We start from the raw sequence: 22804 nt of genomic DNA, 5'->3' as shown, positions 1-22804 counted from the left end.
AGATGCATAAATACTCTTTTCAAGTGTTCTAATTAAATTTCCATATAACAATCTAAATGTCTGATAAATGCAATTAAAAATGTCAATAATGACATTAACATATAGTTCTAAGAATGTTAGAGTATGGTGATTCCCCTTGTAGGTCATGAACCCAGGACACCAGCACCAATGCCAAACAGCCTATCCACTGTCCCAGGGGCATGTGCTTATTGGGCCAGTATAGTTAGGCCTTGTCCAGAAGAAACCCTACCCCTCCTCACTAGGCACTTGTGTCAATCTGAAACAACGTGATAGGTGCAGTGATGACCCTTCATTAAGGGCATATGGGTCAGAGCCCCACCTGTTTTGAGCCCCACCTGATTAGCAAAAAAATATATACATTATATCAAGCTCTGTGCTGGGGGGGTAGCCAGCGGAAAATACAGAGCATAGGGGTTGGTGATCTTCTCTAGCGTTCTGTCACTCATCTACGTCACCTCGAATCTACGGGCAGGCTAGAAGTTTTTTTTATCCGTCATTTTACCAAGTAAGTAGACTGAGAACATGTTCTCATTTACAGCAACGACCTGGGGAATAGTTACAGGGGAGAGGAGGGGGATGAATGAGCCAATTGTAAACTGGAGATTATTAGGTGACCATGATGGTTTGAGGGCCAGATTGGGAATTTAGCCAGGACACCAAAAGACGGCACCTTACACAGGGCAGTGTCCCCAATCACTGGGGCATTTTTTAGACCAGACAAAAAAGTGCCTCCTACTGGCCCTCCAACAACACTTCCAGCAGGATCTGGTCTCCCATCCAGGGACTGACAAGGACCAACCCTGCTTAGCTTCAGAAGCAAGCCAGCAGTGGTATGCAGGGTGGTATGCTGCTGCTTTAATACCCCTTGGGTGCTGACATATAGTTACATTAGAAGTGCCCATCCAAGAAGGCTCAAGGTCATTGGCCACAGATAAAATGACGTCAAATCATGTTATATCTACTCTAGCTTTGGTTGTTTGATCTTAGCTAGCAAGATAGACAAGCAGTCATCTTAATGCAACACGTCGACAATCTACTGGCAAATCCTTATCATATGAAGAGAAATTATAGATAAAACGTTTCGGTGCTCGTCGGCCATTGGACATAAACATTACACAACATGTTGGAAATAGCAAATTAAACAATGAGTGGTTTGGAAGGAATCAGTGGCGAACTGCAAGCTTTGCAAAGCAGTCGCCATTTTGCTTCCCCTGCCTGCTATTCGGTGGAGAGGGTGTGTGGTCCAAATCTGGGTTTAAGGGTCTCTTTTCCCAGCTTAAAAGGCTAAATATTCACACGCAACACCATGGGCCAGAAAAGGTTGAAAATATTGGCCATGCTGTCAACACAGCATGACTTTTGTCGCATTCAAAACAAGTGGAATCTTGGAACTGGAAAATCTCAGACTTCAGTGAGTTCAAGACAATTGGGAACTTGGGAAAAAACGAGCTCCGACTGGGAAAATAAATTTTGAACAGTCATCCAACTCAGAATTCCATGTTGGGAACTCTGGCCTCTTTCGAAAGCTCCGATTTGTAGATCACTGACGTCATGACTCAACATGGTTTTTTCCCCCAGAGTTCCCAGTTCTTGAAAGCGCCATAAATCCAGAGAATGCTAGACTTTGGTGACAAAGTTAGCACCAAATTTGCCCACAAGAAGGACCGCCGCACCACCTTCCTGTTCAAGTGAGCACAGCACAACATGTCTTGTATGCTGCTGCATAAATGATGTAATAGGCCAGGGAGATATGTATCACCCTAATAATTCCCCCCCTCATAACTTAGCCTACTGTTCTGACTTGGTGGTGCACATGTAGCCTATAGCCTGTTTTAGAGAAATGCCATCATCAAATAATGTAAGAGCTTTCATTGTCTGCTTATATGTGTCCTACAGTTCTGACATGGTGTACAGGAAGAATACTATAAGAACGTCCCATAATCTGAATCCTGTCGCTGTACATTTCAAAAGTGCTGAACAAATAGTTATATAGACTAATGAGTGAGCTATGACGATTGTAAGGTCTTCATCGAAATTACGGATTGCCTCTTATCCGCTCGTTGTCCCCTTATGCCATAGTTTGTACATCTCAATTGTCAGTAGAAACCACATTAGTTTAAGCAAGTCAGCCATTTCAGCTATGTTTTTAAAAAAGGCAGTAAATAAGGCTGAATGAACTGTTTCGCTGCCAGACAAGGCTCCGCTGAGAGCCAGGTGTAGTGATAGTAAGGATTCACTCCATGGTGCTGAAAAGAAAGCTCTGCTGTTGGGACAGCTTTATGTAGGCCCTAACAGTGTGTGGGCACCGTTTGTCACCGTTTGTGTAGTGTTGTGTAGTGGCTTTGCTGGCATGCATAAAAAATCAAATAAAAAGTTGAGTTTGCCTGACCAGGATTTACATGCTAAAATCGGTGTAAGCAATTGGGTGAATTCACTTTGAAGTAAATCTCAGCTCTGCTAAATGTATACTCAAGAAAATGATTTTATTTATCCTAGTGATTCAGGAGCATCATTAAAACAGGCTAATATGCCCCACCAACATTAAACAACTTCAATTGCTGAAATAAGTACATAAAATCAATTATGAGAAAATAGTCAGATTAATTGATACCTGGCATGGATATGGTGGCGTAGCAGGAAGTGCTGGAGTACTGTGAACCAAGAGGTTGTGAGTTCAAAACCCAGGTGAATACATATTGAATAATACAGCTGGTGTACATGCTCAATGTAATTATGTATGTCAAAAACATAAGTTAAAAGTGTGTGAGTATCCTTGCCAACAGACAAAGAGTTATGAATGGATCATCAACCACACTTATTTATAAAGCCTTTTTTTACATCAGCCGATGTCACAAAGTGATGTACAGAAACACAGTCTAAAACCCCAAAAAGCAAGCAATGCAGATGTAGAAGCACAGTGGCTAGGAAAAACTCCTTAGAAAGGCCAGAACATAGGAAGAAACCTAGGAAGAAACCTAGAGAGGAACCAGGCTATAGAGAGATTATAACAGAACACGGCCAAGATGTTCAAACGTTCATAGATGACCAGCAGGGTCAGATAATAATCACAGTGGTTGTAGAGGGTGCAAAAGGTCAGCACCTCAGGAGTAAATGTCAGTTGGCTTTTCATAGCCGATCATTCAGAGTTAGAGACAGCAGGTGCAGTAGAGAGAGAGTCCAAAACAGCAGGTCCGGGACAAGGTAGCACGTCCAGTGAACAGGTCAGGGTTCCATAGCCGAAGGCAGAACAGTTGAAACTGGAGCAGCAGTATGACCAGGTGGACTGGGGACAGCAAGGAGTCATCAGGCCAGGTAGTCCTGAGGCATGCTCCTAGGGCTCAGGTCCTCCGAGAGAAGAGAGAGAGAGGAGAAAAAGAGAGAGAATACTTAAAATTCACACAGCAAGGAGTCATCGTGCCAGATATTCCTGAGGCATGGTCCTAGGGCTCATGTCCTCTGAGAGAGAGAGAATTAGAGAGAGCATACTTAAATTCACACAGGACACCGGATAAGACAGGAGAAATTCTCCAGATATAACTGACTGACCCTAGCCCCCCAGACAAAAATTATTGCAGCATAAATACTGGAGGCTGAGACAGGAGGGGCCTTGATTGGTTCTGAAAAAGTAACAAGATGTGTAATTACAGTTGAAGTCGGAAGTTTACGTACACCTTAGCCAAATACATTTAAACTTAGTTTTTCACAATTCCTGGCATTTAAGCCTAGTTAAAAAAGTACCTGGCTTAGGTGAGTTAGGATCACCACTTCATTTTAAGAATGTGAAATGTCAGAATAATAATAGAGAGAATAGTTTATTTAAGCTTTTATTTCTTTCATCACATTCCCAGTGGGTCAGAAGTTTACATACACTCAATATGTATTTGGTAGCATTGCCTTTAAATTGTTTAACTTGGTTAAAACGTTTCAGGTAGCCTTCCACAAGCTTCCCACAATATGTTGGGTGAATTTTGGCCCATTCCTCCTGACAGAGCTGGTGTAACTGAGTAAGTTTTGCAGGCCTCCTTGCTCGCACGCGCTTTCAGTTCTACCCACAAATGTTCTATAGGATTGAGGTCAGGGCTTTGTGATAGTCACTCCAATACCTTGACTTTGTTATCCTTAAGCCATTTTGTCACAACTTTGGAAGTATGCTTGTGGTCATTGTCCATTTGGAAAACCCATTTGCGACCAAGCTTTAACTTCAATATATCCACCTAATTTCTCATCCTCGTGATGCCATCTATTTCTCCTCCAGCATCTTCACAAGGTCCTTTGCTGTTGTTCTGGGATTGATTTGCACTTTTCGCACCAAAGTACATTAAATCTCTAGAAGACAGAGCACGTCTCCTTCCTGAGCGGTATGACAGCTGCGTGGTCCCATGGTGTTTATACTTGCGTACTATTGTTTGTGCAGATGAGTGGTACCTTCAGGCATTTGGAAATTGCTCCCAAGGATGTACCAGACTTGGGGAGGTCTACAATTATTTTTCTGAGGTCTTCGCTGATTTCTTTTGATTTTCCCATGATGTCAAGCAAAGATGCACTGAGTCTGAAGGTAGGCCTTGAAATACAGCCACAGGTACACCTCCAATTGACTCCAATATAATAATAATATAATAATAATAATAATTATTATTATTATTATTATTAATATAAGAAGCTTCTAAAGCCATGACATTATTTTCTGGAATTTTCCAAGCTGTTTAAAAGGTACCGTCTTGTGATAGAGTGAAATAATATGTCTAAACAAGTGTTGGAAAAGTTACTTGTGTCATGCACAAAGTAGATGTCCTAACCGACTTGCCAAAACAATATTTTGTAAACAAGAAATTTGTGGAGTGGTTGAAAAACAAGTTTTAATGACGCCAACCTAAGTGTATGTAAACTTCCGACTGTATGTGCAACATTTTCATAAAAATGTGTCTAACAACATGTTCTGAGAACATGTCAACCATGTTCTTTGTATGTTTGGTGGGACATTTAGTTTTTGAAATATTTAGGACTAACATATTCCTTGCCACCCATTCTGAAACTGCAGCTCTATGTTAAGTGTTGCAGTCATTTCAGTCGCTGTAGTAGCTGATGTGTATAGTGTTGAGTCATCCGCAAACAAACACACTGGCTTTATTCAAAGCCAGTGGCATGTTGTTAGTAAAGATTGAAAAAAGCAAGGGGCCTAAACAGCTACCCTGGGGAATTCCTGATTCTACCTGGAAGTGCTTGAGAGGCTTCCATTTAAAAAAAACACCCTCTGTTAGACAGGTAACTCTTTAGCCACAATATAGCAGGGGGTGTAAAGCCATAACACATACATTCCAACAGCAGACTATGATTGATAATGTCAAAAGCTGCACTGAAGTCTAACAAAACAGCCCCCCCAATCTTTTTATCATCAATTTCTCTCTGCCAAGCATCAGTCATTTGTGTAAGTGGTCTGCTTGTTGAATGTCCTTCTGTTGTCAATTTGTTTACTGTAAAATAGCATTTTATCTGGTCAAACACAATTTTCCCAAAACTTTAATAAGGGTTGGTAACAGGTTGATTGGTCGGCTATTTGAGCCAGTAAAGGGGACTTTCCTATTCTTAGGTAGAGGAATGACTTTTGCTTCCCTCCAGGCATGAGGGCACACACTTTCTAGTAGAACTTAAATGGAATATATGGCAAATAGGAGTGGCAATATCATCCTCTATTATGTTCCATCCAAGTAGTCAGACCCCGGTGGCTTGTCATTGTTGATGGACAACAATTTTTTCACCTCTTCCACACTCACTTTACGGAATTCAACATTACAATTCTGGTCTCATAATTTGGTCAGATATACTTGGATGTGTAGTTTCAGTGTTTGTTGCTGGCATGTCATGCCTAAATGTGCAAATCTTGCCAATTAAAAAAAGCATTAAAGTAAATTAGCAATAGGAGTCGGTTTTGTAATGAATGAGCCATCTAATTCAATGAATGACAGAGCTGAGTTTGCCTTTTCCCCAAAAAAATTATTGAAGGTGCTCCAAAGCTTTTTACTATCATCCATCTTTGTTTCATAGTGTAGTTTCTTCTTTTTATTTAGTTTAGTTACATGATCTGGATACTGCTTTCAAGCAAATTTCTGCAGCACTAGTAAAGCTGTGATCAATACATGTTGATGATTTCATTCCTGTGCTGTTTGTAACTACGCTGGTAGGTTAACTGATAACCTGAACCAGGTTGCAGGCACTGGTTACAGTTTGAAGCTTTTTCTTGAGTGAGCAGCTTGATGAAAGCCAGTCCAAAATGTTAAATCACCCAGAAAATATACCTCTGTTGATATCACATACATTATCAAGCATTTCACACATATTATCCAGATACGTACTGACTGTTAGCACTTGGTGGTCTATAGCAGCTTCCCACAAGTATGGGCTTTAGGCTGTATGTTACTGCTTATATAGTAATAATGCCATTTAGCAGACACTTTTATCCAAAGCGACTTGTGTGCATACATGTTGTTACGTATGAATGGCCCCGGGAATCGAAAACACAACCCTGAAGGTGCAAGGGCCATGCTCTACCAACTGAGCCATATAGTACCACCAATTTTTCACACAGAGTGTACCACTTCTCCAGGCACCATCCACTGGATGGACATCCACAAAATAATACATACAGTGCAGTCGGAAAGTAATTAGACCCCTTTACTTTTTTGTTACGTTACAGCCTTACTTTAAAATTGATTAAATCGTTTTTTTCCCCCTCATCAATCTACACACAATACAAATGTATTTTTAAAAAAAATATTTAAAAAAATGCAATATCACATTACAGCATTACATTCTTGGTTATGACACCACAAGCTTGGCACACCTGTATTTGGAGAATTTCTCCCATTCTTCTCTGCAGATCCTCTCAAGCTGTCAGGTTGGCTGGGAACATCACTGCAGAGCTATATCCAGATATGTTCGATCGAGTTGAAGTCCGGGCTCTGACTGGGCCTTTCAGAGACTTGTCTCGAAGCCACTCCTGCGTTGTCTTGGCTGTGTGCTTAGGGTCATTGTCCTATTGGAAGGTGAACCTTTGCCCCAGTCAGAGGCCCTGAGCGCTCTGGAGCAGGTTTTCATTAAGGATCTCTCTGTACTTTGCTTCGTTCATCTTTCCCTCGATCCTGACTAGTGTCCCAGTCCCTGCCCCTGAAAAACATCCCCACATCATGATGCTGCCACCACTATGCCTCACCGTAGGGATGGTGCAAGGTTTCCTCCAGACACGACGCTTGGCATTCATTGCCAAAGAGTTCAATCTTGGTTTCATCAGACCAGAGAATCCCTCCAAGAGGGCTGTCATGTGCCTTTTACTGAGGAGTAGCTTCCGTCTGGCCACTCTACCATAAAAGCCTGATTGGTGGAGTGCTGCAAAGATGATTGTCCTTCTGGAAGGTTCTCCCATCGCCACAGAGGAACTCTGGAGCTCTGTCCGAGTGACCATTGGGTTCTTGGCCACCTCCCTGAACAAGACCCTTCTCCCCTGATTGCTCAGTTTTCCTAGAGCTGGCCGCCTGGCCAGAGTTTTGATGTTTCCAAACTTCTTCCATTTAAGAATGATGTAGGACACTGTTCCTGGGGACATTCAATGCTGTAGAATTGTTTTTGTACCCTTCCCCTGATCTGTGCCTCGACTCAATCCTGTGTCGGAGCTCTACGGACAATTCCTTCAACCTCATGGATTGGTTTTTGCTCCGACATGCACTGTCAACTGTGGGACCTTATATAGACAGGTGTGTGCACCTTTCCAAATCATGTCCAATCAATTGAATTTACCACAGGCGGACTAAAATCAAGTTGTAGAAACATCAAGGAGGATCCACGGAAACAGGATGCACCTGAGCTCAATTTCGAGTCTCATATCAAAGGGTCTGAAAAGGTATCCGTTTTTTTAATACATTTGCAAACATTTCTAAAAACCTGTTTTCGCTTTGTCATAATGATGTATTGTGTGTAGATTGATGAGAAAAAAATGTATTTAATCCATTTTAGAATAAGGCTGTAACGTAACAAAATGTGGAAATGGGGATGGTCTGAATACTTTCAGAATGCACTGTACCATACTATGTAGATATTATACTAATTTCAGTGTCCAGGATTTGTATTTACTGTGTTACGTCTACCCCTGATTGCAGGTTGCACTGTTACTCTAATGAAACAGCTATCATTTATGATGCAATTCACAGTTGAGGGACACATAGATGAACGCACACAAATGCTGCTACTCCATCACAATATGATATGGCCAATATTTAATCATTTACAAATAACCTGTTTTGGTTTGTGGGCAGATTATGTTTATGTTATGAATACAAACACCCAGTCAGCTAGCGTTGGGTGAATTGCTAATAATGATAAAGGGATCTGGTAATTACAATCATATTTTAAGCCTGTCATTGTTTTGGGGTAGGATTGCGTTATCCCTTTACAAAAGGTTTTTTTGGACTGGCACTCGGCCAAACAAGTAATGAGTTGGAGCCAAATCTCTGTTGGCCAGCTTTAGCAAAGTGGCACCACAGAGAATGCTGCCCAGTCATGCCCATAAGGAGGGTCTTTTATACTGGAGACATTTTAGAGGTAGACTTGGGTTGCGTCCCAAATAGCACCCAATTCCCTATATCACTTCTTTTGACAAGAGCCCTATGGGAGAATAGGGTGACATTTGGGACGCACACTTGTGGTGTGGGTAGAGCACTGCTGATGCTGAACCTGTCTTGCTAAGGTTATTTGCTGTGCTTTGGTATAGCAGCCAAATCCTTTGGCACATCTTTGAAATACTATCACCACAGCTATTTGTTAAATAATATATATAGTTCATTTCCTCTATTTGAAAGGTGGGTTGAAGTGTGTTTTGAGTTGCTTGCTCTCTCACAATCACAATAGTTTGCCACTCTTCAATTAATATGATTATTATTATGATACCGGTGTAACACGTTTGAAATGGAGAGAATCCCTGTTACACCTCAGCCTCGTGTCTTCTCAGCTGACTTTCATAATCAAACGCTTGATTTCTTTCACCACAGTGCCATCTAGAGAGTAAACAACGACAGAGCACCCTACCACAACCAGATTAAATGCATATGGCCAACATCAACATGCATGGCCCAGTAAACTACACGTTGTATATAGATCTTTGATGACATTTGATAAAAGGCATATAAAAACATTAATCTCACTCAAATTAAACTGTCACGTTTATTGCATAAGCATTATTTTACCCCTGAAGTATTATGAATTGAATGTAGCCTACTACAAATTTGAATGGAGTCAAATATGTTCATCTATTTAAATTGCTATAATAAACATATGCAGAATGCTTAGAGACTACACCTAAGCCTAAATCACTACTCCTCTCATGTTTATCAAGACAGACAGTCTAGAATGAATTGACCATTGCATGAAATGTATGAGACAGGATCAAATTCAGTGTTTTCTTAGATGTATTTTAGCAGCGGTGGCAAAGGTCGCTTTAGCCATGGCAACAAAAAAAAAGGCTAATTGGCTAATTCTGTGTTCTTATTCTCAAACATTATAATAAATTCAATGGGAACCCCAATCGGGGGCCCTGGGTATGCCCAGTCGGTAATCCAGCTATGCCAAATGTACTCCTAAATGCATTCTTTTATTTTATTAGTTTAGCTTTTATTTTTGTGATTTCCAGTTCTCAAAGATCGTATTGTTATTATTTTTAAACATATAACTAAATTTTTCCATCATGAAATGCATTTCTAAAATTGGTATGGCATCAGGAATTAAGCAGCAGTAGTGTACCGCTGATAAACAAAACACAGGAATTGTGGCCGCTAGTGCATTAGTGTAACAAATGTAATACATTGTATTGCATTAGTTAGTCTCCATAGGCCACAAGGACCATCAACTGCCAACCTTCAGCTCAGTAAACACTTAGAGGGCAACAGCTTTCAAATTCACTTCATCCCCATTCCAACATAACAACATGTTTTGCACGCTGGAGCACAGGTGTTTACCTTTACGTCCAAGGACACATAGCACAGCCCACACAAAAGGTCACTGCCAAGATGATTAGTGAAGAATGTGTCCTCTGCAGTGGAAATGTTTCTCCCTGTGTCTGAATAACACGTTTTCACAATTGATGCCCTTCGGTAGCATAGCAGGGGTGAGGAGGTCCGCGTGTGTGGGTATGAGAGAGAGAGAGAGAGAGAGAGAGAGAGAGAGAGAGAGAGAGAGAGAGAGAGAGAGAGAGAGAATTAAAAACGATTACATTGCAGTAGGCTATTTACCAGAGTGTAATAGAATACTGAATAAATACCCTCTCTATGAGAGTTAACCCACCTACTAGGGTATATTCAGCTTGCAGGCCTGTGTCTGGGGGGCCACAAAGACTCTGTCTAGTAATTATCAAGCAGGTTTGGGACCATATGCGTGAAATAACATTATGATGAAGAGTACGTGATAACTGAGCAGTTTCAACAAAATTAGGTCCGCCTATATTAAACGCAAAATGAATGGCTCTGGCACCAACTATGCAACAGCAGGTGGCAGTAAAAGCCAATAAATTGGGGCAGAAGAAAATACACTACGGGCAATAATATTAGGTTTATCATGTAGCGTAGGCTACTACGTAATGCCCATTTAGTTACCAATATTTGGGATTTTAAGGGGTAGACTACAGAAAACAGCAGTGTGTGTGTGTTTTTAACTGCAACGTTCAAGCAGTTCATGCACCGGAACCTGTGTAACTTGACCTACTGCTTTATCAAAACAAGGGAAAGTTAACCTTTTATTAAAACAGTGCCACGTTATGCAAGTGGCAGGGAAAAAATACACAACTTCAATCCTAAACTGACGGTCTCTTTGAAAGTATGGTGAGTTGACCGACTGTTTCCTGCTTTAATACATGTCTTGTTTTACATCGGTTTTCAAGGTATTTAGATTCATATATACACTAGTTTGGCTACTAACCTTCCTTCGTTCTAAGGCTCTCCGCGGGAGCAACATATCACCCACGGTACAAAATACCTTGAACATAGGGTGCTATTTGTGCCCCCCCCAATTAATTCGGCTTTCTATAGGTAAGGTGTTTGCATAGACCTGGGTCTTCTCATTAGCGATGTCGAGATCGGGCGAGCGGGAATGTGAGCATCCGAGTTGCTGCGTGTGATGTTCATAGGCCTTTAACCTATAACTAGCCCAATAATGTACTCGTAATGACTGTAGGCCAGCCTACTGTTACTCCTTAAGGTCTAATGACTTTAATGTTATGGTCCCCCACGATGAAATCGGGAAGGGGACTGTGGATCTGTCTCCGTTCGTAAATTCGTTCATGCTGCGTTAAGACAAGGGACACAGAGGGTGACGAGTGTTGGTAAAAACAAGCCAGCACCTTGGAATGCGTTGTTAAATTACACTGATTGGCCAGATGGTAGCGCCATAACAAGAGATTGAAAATGAAAACTGGGGAAGATTACGGCCCTCACCCATTGACCCACAATGAACAAATTTGCCTCAGGGTCCGCCATTTAGAATTTTGTGAAAACCACTAAATTAACCATTTGCACAAAACTTGAAATGTGGCACCTATGGAGAAAGGTCTCAACAGTGGAGCCTCCTCAGAGGAGTAAGGGGACGACCATCTTCCTCTGTGAATTGCATAGATAAAACTGTACTAAATATCATCACACGTCACCAAATAATTGATTAAAAAACATGTTTTTGCAATAAAGGTATAGAGTAGCCTCAACAGCGCAGTATGGTGTATTAGCCGGAGGACAGCTAGTTTCCGTCCTCTGGCTTCAATACAAAACCCAGGAGGCACATGGTTCTCATCCTCTTCCATAGACTTACACAGTAATTATGACAACTCCTGGAGGACGTCCTCCAACCTGTTAGAGCTCTTGCAATATGAACTGACATGTTGTCCACCCAATGAAAGGATCATGGAATAAATCTCATACTGAAAGCATATGCTACAGCTAGCTAGCGCTGCAGTGCATAACATTTGGTGAGTAGTTGACTCAAAGAGAGAGAAACACAATAGTTGAATAGTTTAAGAAATTAATTTATTCAAAAATGAAGGTGACGCAAGAGAGCTATATTTCTATTTTTTTTCTTTCATTTTCACTTACTGCGAATGCAGCTAGCTAGTTCAGCCTACTAAAAACATCCGGCTCAAACAGAGAGGAATGTTACACCCAGCTCAAACAGAGAGGGATGCTAGCTGGTTATAGCTTTTACAACACTGGAACTCTTCCAAGTCAAGGTCAGTTTTATTAGTTTATTGCCACCAGGGCCAACTGGTGTAACTGCTAAACTGCTGCAGGATTGTAGCGGGTTTACTAATGTGTTAGTTCTAGTAGCTATATTGACTATGATGTTGGCTAATAATGGTGACAACGATTTAAGCTGCGTGTAGCAGTTAGCGGTTATGATATAAAGGTTTGGCTTGTTAAGATTTTTTCATCTAGTCAGACAGCTGAGGTGTTGTGCACTGAAGTCCACAAGCTAAGGGAAAAGGTGAGAGGAGGAAAGCGCATAGATGCAAGAAGGAATTATAGCTACAAACATAGCTGCAACAAAATGTTGCCCGCACTACAGACAGCTATGTCGGTCCGCTAATACAGGACTAGTAAAGTCCCAGTGCACTACATTTGTGAGATGAAAAACAAAATGTAATACTGATTTTTCAGGGCGTGCTGCAGCACCCTCAGCATATGCAATGAAACTGGGATAAACATACCCGAGTTTGTCAAATAGAAACTCTCAATTGCAACTGTTGGACTAATTATTAGGCCCTAGATCAGCTAGATGCAGGCCAGAGTGTGCAAGGCGGTATTGAATGTGTCACTGTCTGACACCTTGATTACTCACATTTCTGTCGACCTGTGCACCTACCTTCTAAACTTTCATTCATAGGCTAGGTTGTTATAACGTCATGATGGGTATTGAGAAAATTTGAGTATCATGTTGTAGCCTAAACTTATCGATGTTACATTGAGTTGGGTGAATGGAATATGAATGACAGTCATCCAATATGCTGTAATATAAATAAGGTCATGCCCATACATTTTTAAAAAAAATATATATTTTATAAGTCCTCCCTCATCTTCAATGGTGCTGACCGCCACTGCTTTCAACGCAATATTTTCCAGGGCCCAGTGTCTCGATAGCGATAGAACTTAGGCGTATGGGTGTTTTAACGATGCATCTTTTCTACAGCAGCCAATATGTAACGTGTTTCCCAAAACACCACGCAGTTTGTTGATACTGCTAGAATCGAAAGAAAAGCAGTGCTGCTCTCAGGTCAGCTTTATCATTTAAAAACTTACCTTATCATTAGAATTATTTCACAATACTGACGACGGATCAGCTCCTAGAGAGATATTACCACCCATGGCTACAAATATTGAGGTGGCTTATTCTAATGCTTACCCAATAGAAATGCACTAAATCACCGATTTGGCACATCATTGCGCACACGTCATAAAATATATTGAGACAAACGATAGACAGTACTCTAAAAGTAGCAAAATGGAATGATTTATTGAACATGAAATAGGGTTATATCATACTGTATTTCAAATCAAAATTATTTTTTTATTTCACCTTTATTTAACCAGGTAGGCTAGTTGAGAACAAGTTCTCATTTACAACTGCGACCTGGCCAAGATAAAAATATAAAGCATAGGACACAAGAAACAGAGTTACACATGGAATAAACAAACATACAGTAAACACATGCGCCTAATACAACAGTGAAATGCTTACTTAAAAGCCCTTCACCAACAATGCAGTTAAGAAAATACCTTTAAAAAGAGATAAGAAAAACAAATAATTAAGGAGCAGCAATAAATAACAATAGCGGGGGTATCGGTTCCGAGTCAATGTGTCAATGTGCGGGGGCACTGATGTCGAGGTAATTATGTACATGCAGGTCAAGTTAAAGTGGCTATGCATAGATAATAACATTGAGTAGCAGCAGGGGGGGTGCAAATAGTCTGGGTAGCCATTTGATTAGCTGTTTAGGAGTCTTATGGATTGGGGGTAGAAGCTGTTTAGAAGCCTCTTGTAACTAGACTTGGTGCTCCGTTACCGCTTGCCGTGCAGTAGCAGAGAGAACAGTCTATGACTAGGGTGGCTGGAGTCTTTGACAATTTTTAGGGCCTTCCTCTGACACCGCCTGGTATAAAGGTTCTGGATGGCAGGAAGCTTGGCCCCGGTGATGTACTGGGCCGTACTCACTACCCTCTGTAGTGCCTTGCGGTCGGAGGCCAAGCAGTTGACATACCAGGCAGTAATGCAACCTGTCAGGATGCTCTCCATGGTGCAGCTGTAAAACCTTTTGAGGATCTGGGGACCCATGCCAAATCTAGTCGGTCTCCTGAAGGGGAATAGGTTTTGTCGTGCCCTCTTCACGACTGTCTTGATGTGCTTGGACCATGTTAGTTTGTTGGTGATGTGGATGCCAAGGAACTTGAAGCTGTCAACCTTCTCCACTGCAGCCCCGTAGATGAGAATGGGGGCGTGCTCTGTCCTCCTTTTCCTGTAGTCCACAATAATCTCCTTTGTCTTGATGACGTTGAGGGAGAGGTTGTTGTCCTTGCACCACATGGTCAGGTATCTGACCTCCTCCCTATATGCTGTCTCATCGTTGTCGGTGACCAGGCCTACCACTGTTGTGTCATCAGCATACTTAATGATGGTGTTGGAGTTATGCCTGGCCGAGCACTCATGAATGAAAAGGGAGTACAGGAGGGGTCTGAGTACGGACCCGTGTTGAGGATCTGCGTGGAGGATGTGCTGTTAACTACCCTTATCACCTGGGGGTGGCCCGTCAGGAAGTCTAGGATCCAGTTGCAGAGGGAGGTGTTTAGTCCCAGGGTCCTTAGCTTAGTGATGAGCTTTGAGGGCATTATGGTGTTGAATGCTCAGCTGTAGTCAATGAATAGCATTCTCACATATGTGTTCCTTTTGTGCAATAGAGATTGCATAATCTGTGGATCTGTTGGTGCGGTATGCAAATTGGAGTGGGTCTAGGGTTTCTAGGAAAATGCTGTTGATGTGAGCCATGACCAGCCTTTCCAAGCATTTCGTGGCTATGGATGTGAGTGCTACGGGTCGGTAGTCATTTAGGTAGGTTACCTTAGTGTTCCTGGGCACAGGGACCATGGTGGTCTGCTTAAAACATGTTGGTGTTACAGACTCAGACAGGGAGAGGTTGAAAATGTCAGTGAAGGCTGTTGCCAGTTGGTCAGGTCATGCTTGGAGTACACGTCCTGGTAATCCGTCAGGCCCAGCGGACTTGTGAATGTTGACCTGTTTAAAAGGTCTTACCCACATCGGCTGCGGAGAACGTGATCACACAGTCATCCGGGCCAGCTGATGCTCTCATGCAGGTTTCAGTGTTACTTGCCTCTAAGCGAGCATATACGTTATTTAGCTCGTCTGGTAGGCTCTTGTCACTGGGCAATTCTCGATTGTGCTTCCCTTTGTAGGCTGTAATAGTTTGCAAGCTCTGCCACATCCGATGAGCGTCGGAGCCGGTGTAGTACGATTTGATATTACTCCTGTATTGACGCTTTGCCTGTTTGATGGTTCGTCAGAGGGCATAGAGGGATTTCTTATACGCTTCTGGGTTAGAGTCCCGCTCCTTGAATGCGGCAGCTCTACCCTTTAGCTCGGTGTGGCTGTTGCCTGTAATCCATGGCTTCTGGTTGGGGTATGTACGTACAGTCACTGTGGGGACGACGTCCTCGATGCACTTATTGATGAAGCCAGTGACTGATGTGGTGTACTCCTCAATGCCATCGGAAGAATCCCAGAACATATTTCAGTCTGTGCTAGCAACAGTCCTGTAGTTTAGCATCTGCTTCATCTGACCACTTTTTTATAGACCAAGTCACTCGTACTTCCTGCTTTTATTTGTGCTTCTAAGCAGGAATCAGGAGGATTAAAGAGTTATGGTCAGATTTTTTTCCCTCTGGTTTCACATTTAACATGATGATAGAAATTCGGTAAAACTGATTTAAGTTTCCCTGCATTAAAGTTACCGGCCACCAGGAGCGACGCCACAGGGTGAGCATTTTCCTGTTTCCTTATGGCAGAATACAAGTCATTGAGTGCGGTTTTAGTGCCAACTTCATTCTGTGGTGGTATGTAGACAGCTACGAAAAATACAGATCAACTCTCTAGGGTAGATAGTGTGGTCTACAACTTATATACTCTACCTCGGGCGAGCAAAACTGAGACTTCCTTAGATATCCTGCACCAGCTGTTTACATAAATGCATAGGTCCCCACCCCGTGTCTTACCAGAGGCTGCTGTTCTGTCTTGTCGATAGTGTATAACCCACCAGCAATATGTTCTTTATGTCGTTGTTCAGCCACGACTCGGTGAAACATAAGATATTCGTTTCAATGTCCCGTTGGTAGGATATACAGTTGATGTCAGAAGTTTACATACACTTAGGTTGGAATCATTAAAACTAATTTTTCAACCACTCCAAAAATGTATTGTTAACAAACAATAGTTGTGGCAAGTCGGTTAGGACATCTACTTTGTGCATTACAAGTCATTTTTCCAAAAATTGTTTACAGACAGATTATTTCACTGTATCACATTTCCAGTGGGTCAGAGGTTTACAAACACTAAATTGACTGTGCCTTTGAACAGCTTGGAAAATCCCAGAAACTTATGTCATGGCTTTAGAAGCTTCTGATAGGCTAATTGACATCATTTGTGTCAATTGGAGGTATACATATAGATGTATTTCAAGGCCTACCTTCAAACTCAGTACCTCTTTGCTTGACATCATGGGGAAAAACATTGTAGACCTCCACAAGTCTGGTTCATCCTTGGGAGCAATTTCCAAACGCCTGAAGGTACCACTCATCTGCACAAACAATAGTATGCAAGTATAGACACCATGGGACCACGCAGTCGTCATACCGCTCAGGAAGGAGACGAGTTAGAGATGAACGACTTTGGTGTGAAAAGTGCAAATCAATCCCAGAACAGCAAAGGACCTTGTGAAGATGCTGAAGGAAACAGGTACAAAAGTATCTATATCCACAGTAAAACGAGTCCTATGTCGACATAACCTGAAAGGTTGCTTAGCAAGGAAGAAGCCACTGCTCCAACACCGCCATAAAAAAAGCAAGACTACGGTTTGCAACTGCACATGCGGACAAAGATCATACTTTTTGGAGAAATGTCCTCTGGTCTGATGAAACAACACTGTTTGGCATAATGACCATCGTTATGTTTGGAGGAAAAAGGGGGAGGCTTGCAAGCCGAAGAACACCATCCCAACTGTGAAGCACACGGGTGGCAGGATCATGTTGTGGGGGTGCTTTGCTGCAGGAGGGACTGGTGCACTTCACAAAATAGATGGCATCACGAGGTAGGAAAATTTGTGGATATATTGAAGCAACATCTCAAGATATCAGTCAGGAAGTTAAAGCTTGGTCGCAAATGGATCTTCCAAATGGACAATGACCCCAAGCATACTTCCAAAATGGCTTAAGGACAACAAAGTCAAGGTAATGGAGTCGCCATCACAAAGCCTTGACCGCAATCCTATAGAAGATTTTTGGGTAGAACTGAAAATGTGTGTGAGGAAGGAGGCCTACACACCTGACTCAGTTACACCAGCTCTGTCAGGAGGAATGGGCCAAAATTCACCCAACTTATTGTGGGAAGCTACCCGAAACGTTTGACGCAAGTTAAACAATTTAAAGGCAATGCTACCAAATACTAATTGAGTATGTAAACTTCTGACCCACTGGGAATGTGAATAAATAAATAAAATATTAACTAAATAATTCTATTTTTCTGACATTTCACATTCTTAAAATAAAGTGGTGATCCTAACTGACCTAAGACAGGGAATTTTTACTAGGATTAAATGTCAGGAATTGTGAAAAACTGAGTTTAAATGTATTTGGCTAAGGTGTATCAAATCAAATGTATTTATATAGCCCTTCATACATCAGCTGATATCGCAAAGTGCTGTACAGAAACCCAGCCTAAAACCCCAACAGCAAACAATGCAGGTGTAGAAGCACAGTGGCTAGGAAAAACTCCCTAAAAAGGCCAAAACCTAGGAAGAAACCTAGAGAGGAACCAGGCTATGAGGGGTGGCCAGTACTCTTATGGCTGTGCCGGGTGGAGATTATAACAGAACATGGCAAAGATGTTCAGTTGTTCATAAATGACCAGCATGGTCAAATAGTAATAATCACAGTAGTTGTCGAGGGTGCAGCAAGTCAGCACCTCAGGAGTAAATGTCAGTTGGCTTTTCATAGCCGATCATTAAGAGTATCTCTACCACTCCTGCTGTCTCTAGAGAGTTGAAAACAGCATGTCTTGGACAGGTAGCACGTCCGGTGAACAGGTCAGGGTTCCATAGCCGCAGGTAGAACAGTTGAAACTGGTGCAGCAGCACGGCCAGGTGGACTGGGGACAGCATGGAGTCCTCATGCCAGGTAGTCCTGAGGCATGGTCCTAGGGCTCAGGTCCTCCAAGAGAGAGAAATAAAGAGAATTAGAGAGAGCATACTCACAAACTACTGCAGCATAAATCCTGGAGGCTGAGACAGGAGGAGTCAGGAGACACTGTGGCCCCATCCGATGATACCCCAGGACAGGGCCAAACAGGAAGGATATAACCACACCCACTTTGCTAAAGCACAGCCCCCACACCACTAAAGGGATATCTTCAACCACTAACTTACCATCCTGAGACAAGGCCGAGTATAGCCCACAAAGATCTCCACCACGGCACAACCCAAGGGTGGGCGCCAACCCAGACAAGAAGATCACATCAGTGACTCAACCCACTCAAGTGACGCACCCCTGCTAGGGACGGCATGAAAGAGCACCAGTAAGCCAGTGACTCAGCCCCTGTAATAGGGTTAGAGAGACCGAGTCTGCGTCTCTCACATGGGTAGGCAGACCATTCCATAAAAATGAAGCTCTATAGGAGAAAACCCTGCCCCCAGCTGTTTGCTTAGAAATTCTAGGGACAATTAAGAGGCCTGAGTCTTGTGACCGTAGCGTATGTTTAGGTATGTACGGCAGGACCAAATCAGAGAGATAGGTAGGAGCAAGCCCATGTAATGCTTTGTAAGGTTAGCAGTAAAACCTTGGAAATCAGCCCTTGCCTTAACAGGAAGCCAGTGTAGGGAGGCTAGCACTGGAGTAATATGATCAAATTTTGTGGTTCTAGTCAGGATTCTAGCAGCCGTATTTAGCACTAACTGAAGTTTATTTAGTGCTTTATCCGGGTAGCCGGAAAGAAGAGCATTGCAGTAGTCTAACCTAGAAGTAACAAAAGCATGAATTTATTTTTCTGCATCATTTTTGGACAGAAAGATTCTGAGCTTTGCAATGTTACGTAGATGGAAAAAAGCTGTCCTTGAAACAGTCTTGATATGTTCGTCAAAAGAGCGATCAGGGTCCAGAGTAACGCCAAGGTCCTTCACAGTTTTATTTGAGATGACTGTACAACCATTAAGATTAATTGTCAGATTCAACAGAAGATCTTTGTTTCTTGGGACCTAGAACAAGCATCTCTGTTTTGTCCGAGTTTAAAAATAGAAAGTTTGCAGCCACCCACTTCCTTGTATGTGTATGTAAACTTCCGACTTCAACTGTACATGCCTTCAGTTTGTCCCATTTATTTTCCAGCATTTGAACGTTAGCTAGCAGAATGGCAAGGGCAGATTAGCCACTCGTCGCAAGGCACTCTGATCTTTTGCCTCAATCTCAGTTTCCTTCTCCAGCGAATCATGGGGATCGGGGCCTGTGTCTGCAGTATATCCGTCCGACTCATTGAAGAAGAACTCCTCGTCCAATTTGATGCGAGGAATCCCAGTTCTGATGTCCAGAAGCTCTTTTCGGTAATAAGAGATGATAGCAGCGCAACATTATGTACAAAACAAGTTACAAACAATGCGGGGGGGAATAGCATGATCGGTTGAGAGCCGATAATACGACAGCCCTACCCTAGTGGCGCCGGAGGGTAGGACTCCAAAAGTATTGGTGAGCTCCAAAGGTTACCATTTTTGAAACTATACAATGACTGAGGTTAAAGTGCAGACTGTCAGCTTTAATTTGAGGGTATTTTCATCCATATCAGGTGAACCTGCATTCATTGTAGCTGGGGATTTTAACAAGGCTAATCTGAAAACAAGACTCCCTGAATTGTATCAGCATATCGATTGCGCAACCAGGGCTGGCAAAACCTTGGATCATTGCTATTCTATCTTCCGCGACGCATATAAGGCCCTGCCCCGCCCTCCTTTCAGAAAAGCTGACCACGACTCCATTTTGTTGATCCCTGCCAACAAACAGAAACTAAAACAAGAAGCTCCCACGCTGAGGTCTGTCCAACGCTGGTCCGACCAATCTGATTCCACACTCCAAGACTGCTTCCATCACGTGGACTGGGATATGTTTCGTATTGCGTCAGACAACAACATTGACGAATACGCTGATTCGGTGTGCGAGTTCATTAGAACGTGCATTGAAGATGTCGTTCCCATAGCAATGATTAAAACATTCCCAAACCAGAAACCGTGGATTGATGGCAGCATTAGCGTGAAACTGAAAGCGCGAACCACTGCTTTTAATCAGGGCAAGGTGACCGGAAACAAGACCGTGTAGCTATTCCCTCCGCAAGGCAATCAAACAAGCTAAGCGTCAGTATAGAGACAAAGTAGAATCTCAATTCAACGGCTCAGACACGAGGTATGTGGCAGGGTCTACAGTCAATCACGGATTACAAAAAGAAAACCAGCCCCGTCACGGACCAGGATGTCTTGCTCCCAGGCAGACTAAATAACTTTTTTGCCCGCTTTGAGGACAATACAGTGCCACTGACACGGCCTGCAACCAAAACATGCGGCCTCTCCTTCACTGCAGCCGAGGTGAGTAAAACATTTAAACGTGTTAACCCTCGCAAGGCTGCAGGCCCAAACGGCATCCCCAGCCGCGCCTGGTGTGTTTACGGACATATTCAATCAATCCCTATCCCAGTCTGCTGTTCCCACATGCTTCAAGAGGGCCACCATTGTTCCTGTTCCCAAGAAAGCTAAGGTAACTGAGCTAAACGACAACCCCCCCGTAGCACTCACTTCCGTCATCATGAAGTGCTTTGAGAGACTAGTCGAGGACCATATCACCTCCACCCTACCTGACACCCTAGACCCACTAGACCCACTTCAATTTGCTTACCGCCCAAATAGGTCCACAGACGATGCAATCTCAACCACACTGCACACTGCCTTAACCTTTCTGGACAAGAGGAATACCTATGTGAGAATGCTGTTCATCGACAACAGCTCGGCATTTAACACCATAGTGCTCGTCATCAAGCTCGAGACCCTGGGTCTCGACCCCGCCCTGTGCAACTGGGTACTGGACTTCCTGACGAGCCACCCCCAGGGGGTGAGGGTAGGCAACAACATCTCCACCCCGCTGATCCTCAACACTGGGGCCCCACAAGGGTGCGTTCTGAGCCCCCTCCTGTACTCCCTGTTCACCCACGACTGCGTGGCTACGCACGCCTCCAACTCAATCATCAAGTTTGCGGATGACACAACAGTGGTAGGCTTGATTACCAACAACGACGAGACGGCCTAAAGGGAGGAGGTGAGGGCCCTCGGAGTGTGGTGTCAGGAAAATAACCTCACACTCAACGTCAACAAAACTAAGGAGATGATTGTGGACTTCAGGAAACAGCAGAGGGAACACCCCCCTATCCACATCGATGGGACAGTAGTGGAGAGGGTAGTAAGTTTTAAGTTAATTGGCATACACATCACAGACAAACTGAATTGGTCCACCCACACAGACAGCATCGTGAAGAAGGCGCAGCAGCGCCTTTTCAACCTCAGGAGGCTGAAGAAATTCGGCTTGTCACCAAAAGCACTCACAAACTTTTACAGATGCACAATCGAGAGCATCCTGGCGGGCTGTATCACCGCCTGGTACGGCAACTGCTCCGCCCACAACCGTAAGGCTCTCCAGAGGGTAGTGAGGTCCGCACAACGCATCACCGGGGGCAAACTACTTGCCCTCCAGGACACCTACACCACCCAATGTCACAGGAAGGCCATAAAGATCATCAAGGACAACAACCACCCGAGCCACTGCCTGTTCACCCCGCTATCATCCAGAAGGCGAGGTCAGTACAGGTGCATCAAAGCTGGGACCGAGAGACTGAAAAACAGCTTCTATCTCAAGGCCATCAGACTGTTAAACAGCCACCACTAACATTGGGTGGCTGCTGCCAACACACTGACTCAAGTCCAGCCACTTTAATAATGGGAATTGATGGGAAATGATGTAAAATATTATCACTAGCCACTTTAAACAATGCTGCCTAATATAATTTTTACATACCCTACATTATTCATCTCATATGTATACGTATATACTGTACTCTATATCATCTACTGCATCTTTATGTAATACATGTATCACTAGCCACTTTAACTATGCCACCTTGTTTACATACTCGTCTCATATGTATATACTGTACTCGATACCATCTACTGTATCTTGCCTATGCCGCTCTGTACCATCACTCATTCATATATCTTTATGTACATATTCTTTATCCCCCTACACTTGTGTGTATAAGACAGTAGTTTTGGAATTGCTGGTTAGATTACTTGTTGGTTATTACTGCATTGTCAGAACTAGAAGCACAAGCATTTCGCTACACTCGCATTAACATCTGCTAACCATGTGTATGTGACAAATAAAATTGGATTTGATTTGAACCGTTT

General features: G+C 43.0%; 1 protein-coding gene and 1 long non-coding RNA gene across 2 annotated transcripts in view; one reads left to right on the top strand and one right to left on the bottom strand.

The window, feature by feature from the left end:
* Nucleotides 1-2520: 2520 nt before the first annotated feature.
* On the bottom strand, nt 2521-11357 carry LOC118386696 (uncharacterized). The gene is made up of 3 exons (XR_004826273.2): nt 10975-11357; nt 10020-10149; nt 2521-3366 (listed from the first exon to the last, which is right to left on the bottom strand). It is a non-coding gene; the product is annotated as an uncharacterized LOC118386696 (long non-coding RNA).
* Nucleotides 10264-22804, top strand: part of LOC118386694 (bifunctional protein GlmU-like) — a 47958-nt gene continuing 35417 nt past the window's right edge. Inside the window, exon 1 of the mRNA XM_035774424.2 lies at nt 10264-10877. Coding sequence (XP_035630317.1) covers nt 10875-10877 — 3 coding nt within the window. The 5' untranslated portion in view covers nt 10264-10874. The remainder of the gene's footprint in view (nt 10878-22804) is intronic.

The sequence above is a fragment of the Oncorhynchus keta genome, chromosome 8 (assembly GCF_023373465.1).
Source record: "Oncorhynchus keta strain PuntledgeMale-10-30-2019 chromosome 8, Oket_V2, whole genome shotgun sequence".
Lineage (NCBI taxonomy): Eukaryota > Metazoa > Chordata > Actinopteri > Salmoniformes > Salmonidae > Oncorhynchus > Oncorhynchus keta.
The sequence above is the reverse complement of the archived record's forward strand: the minus strand, read 5'-3'. Positions and strand labels throughout refer to the sequence as shown.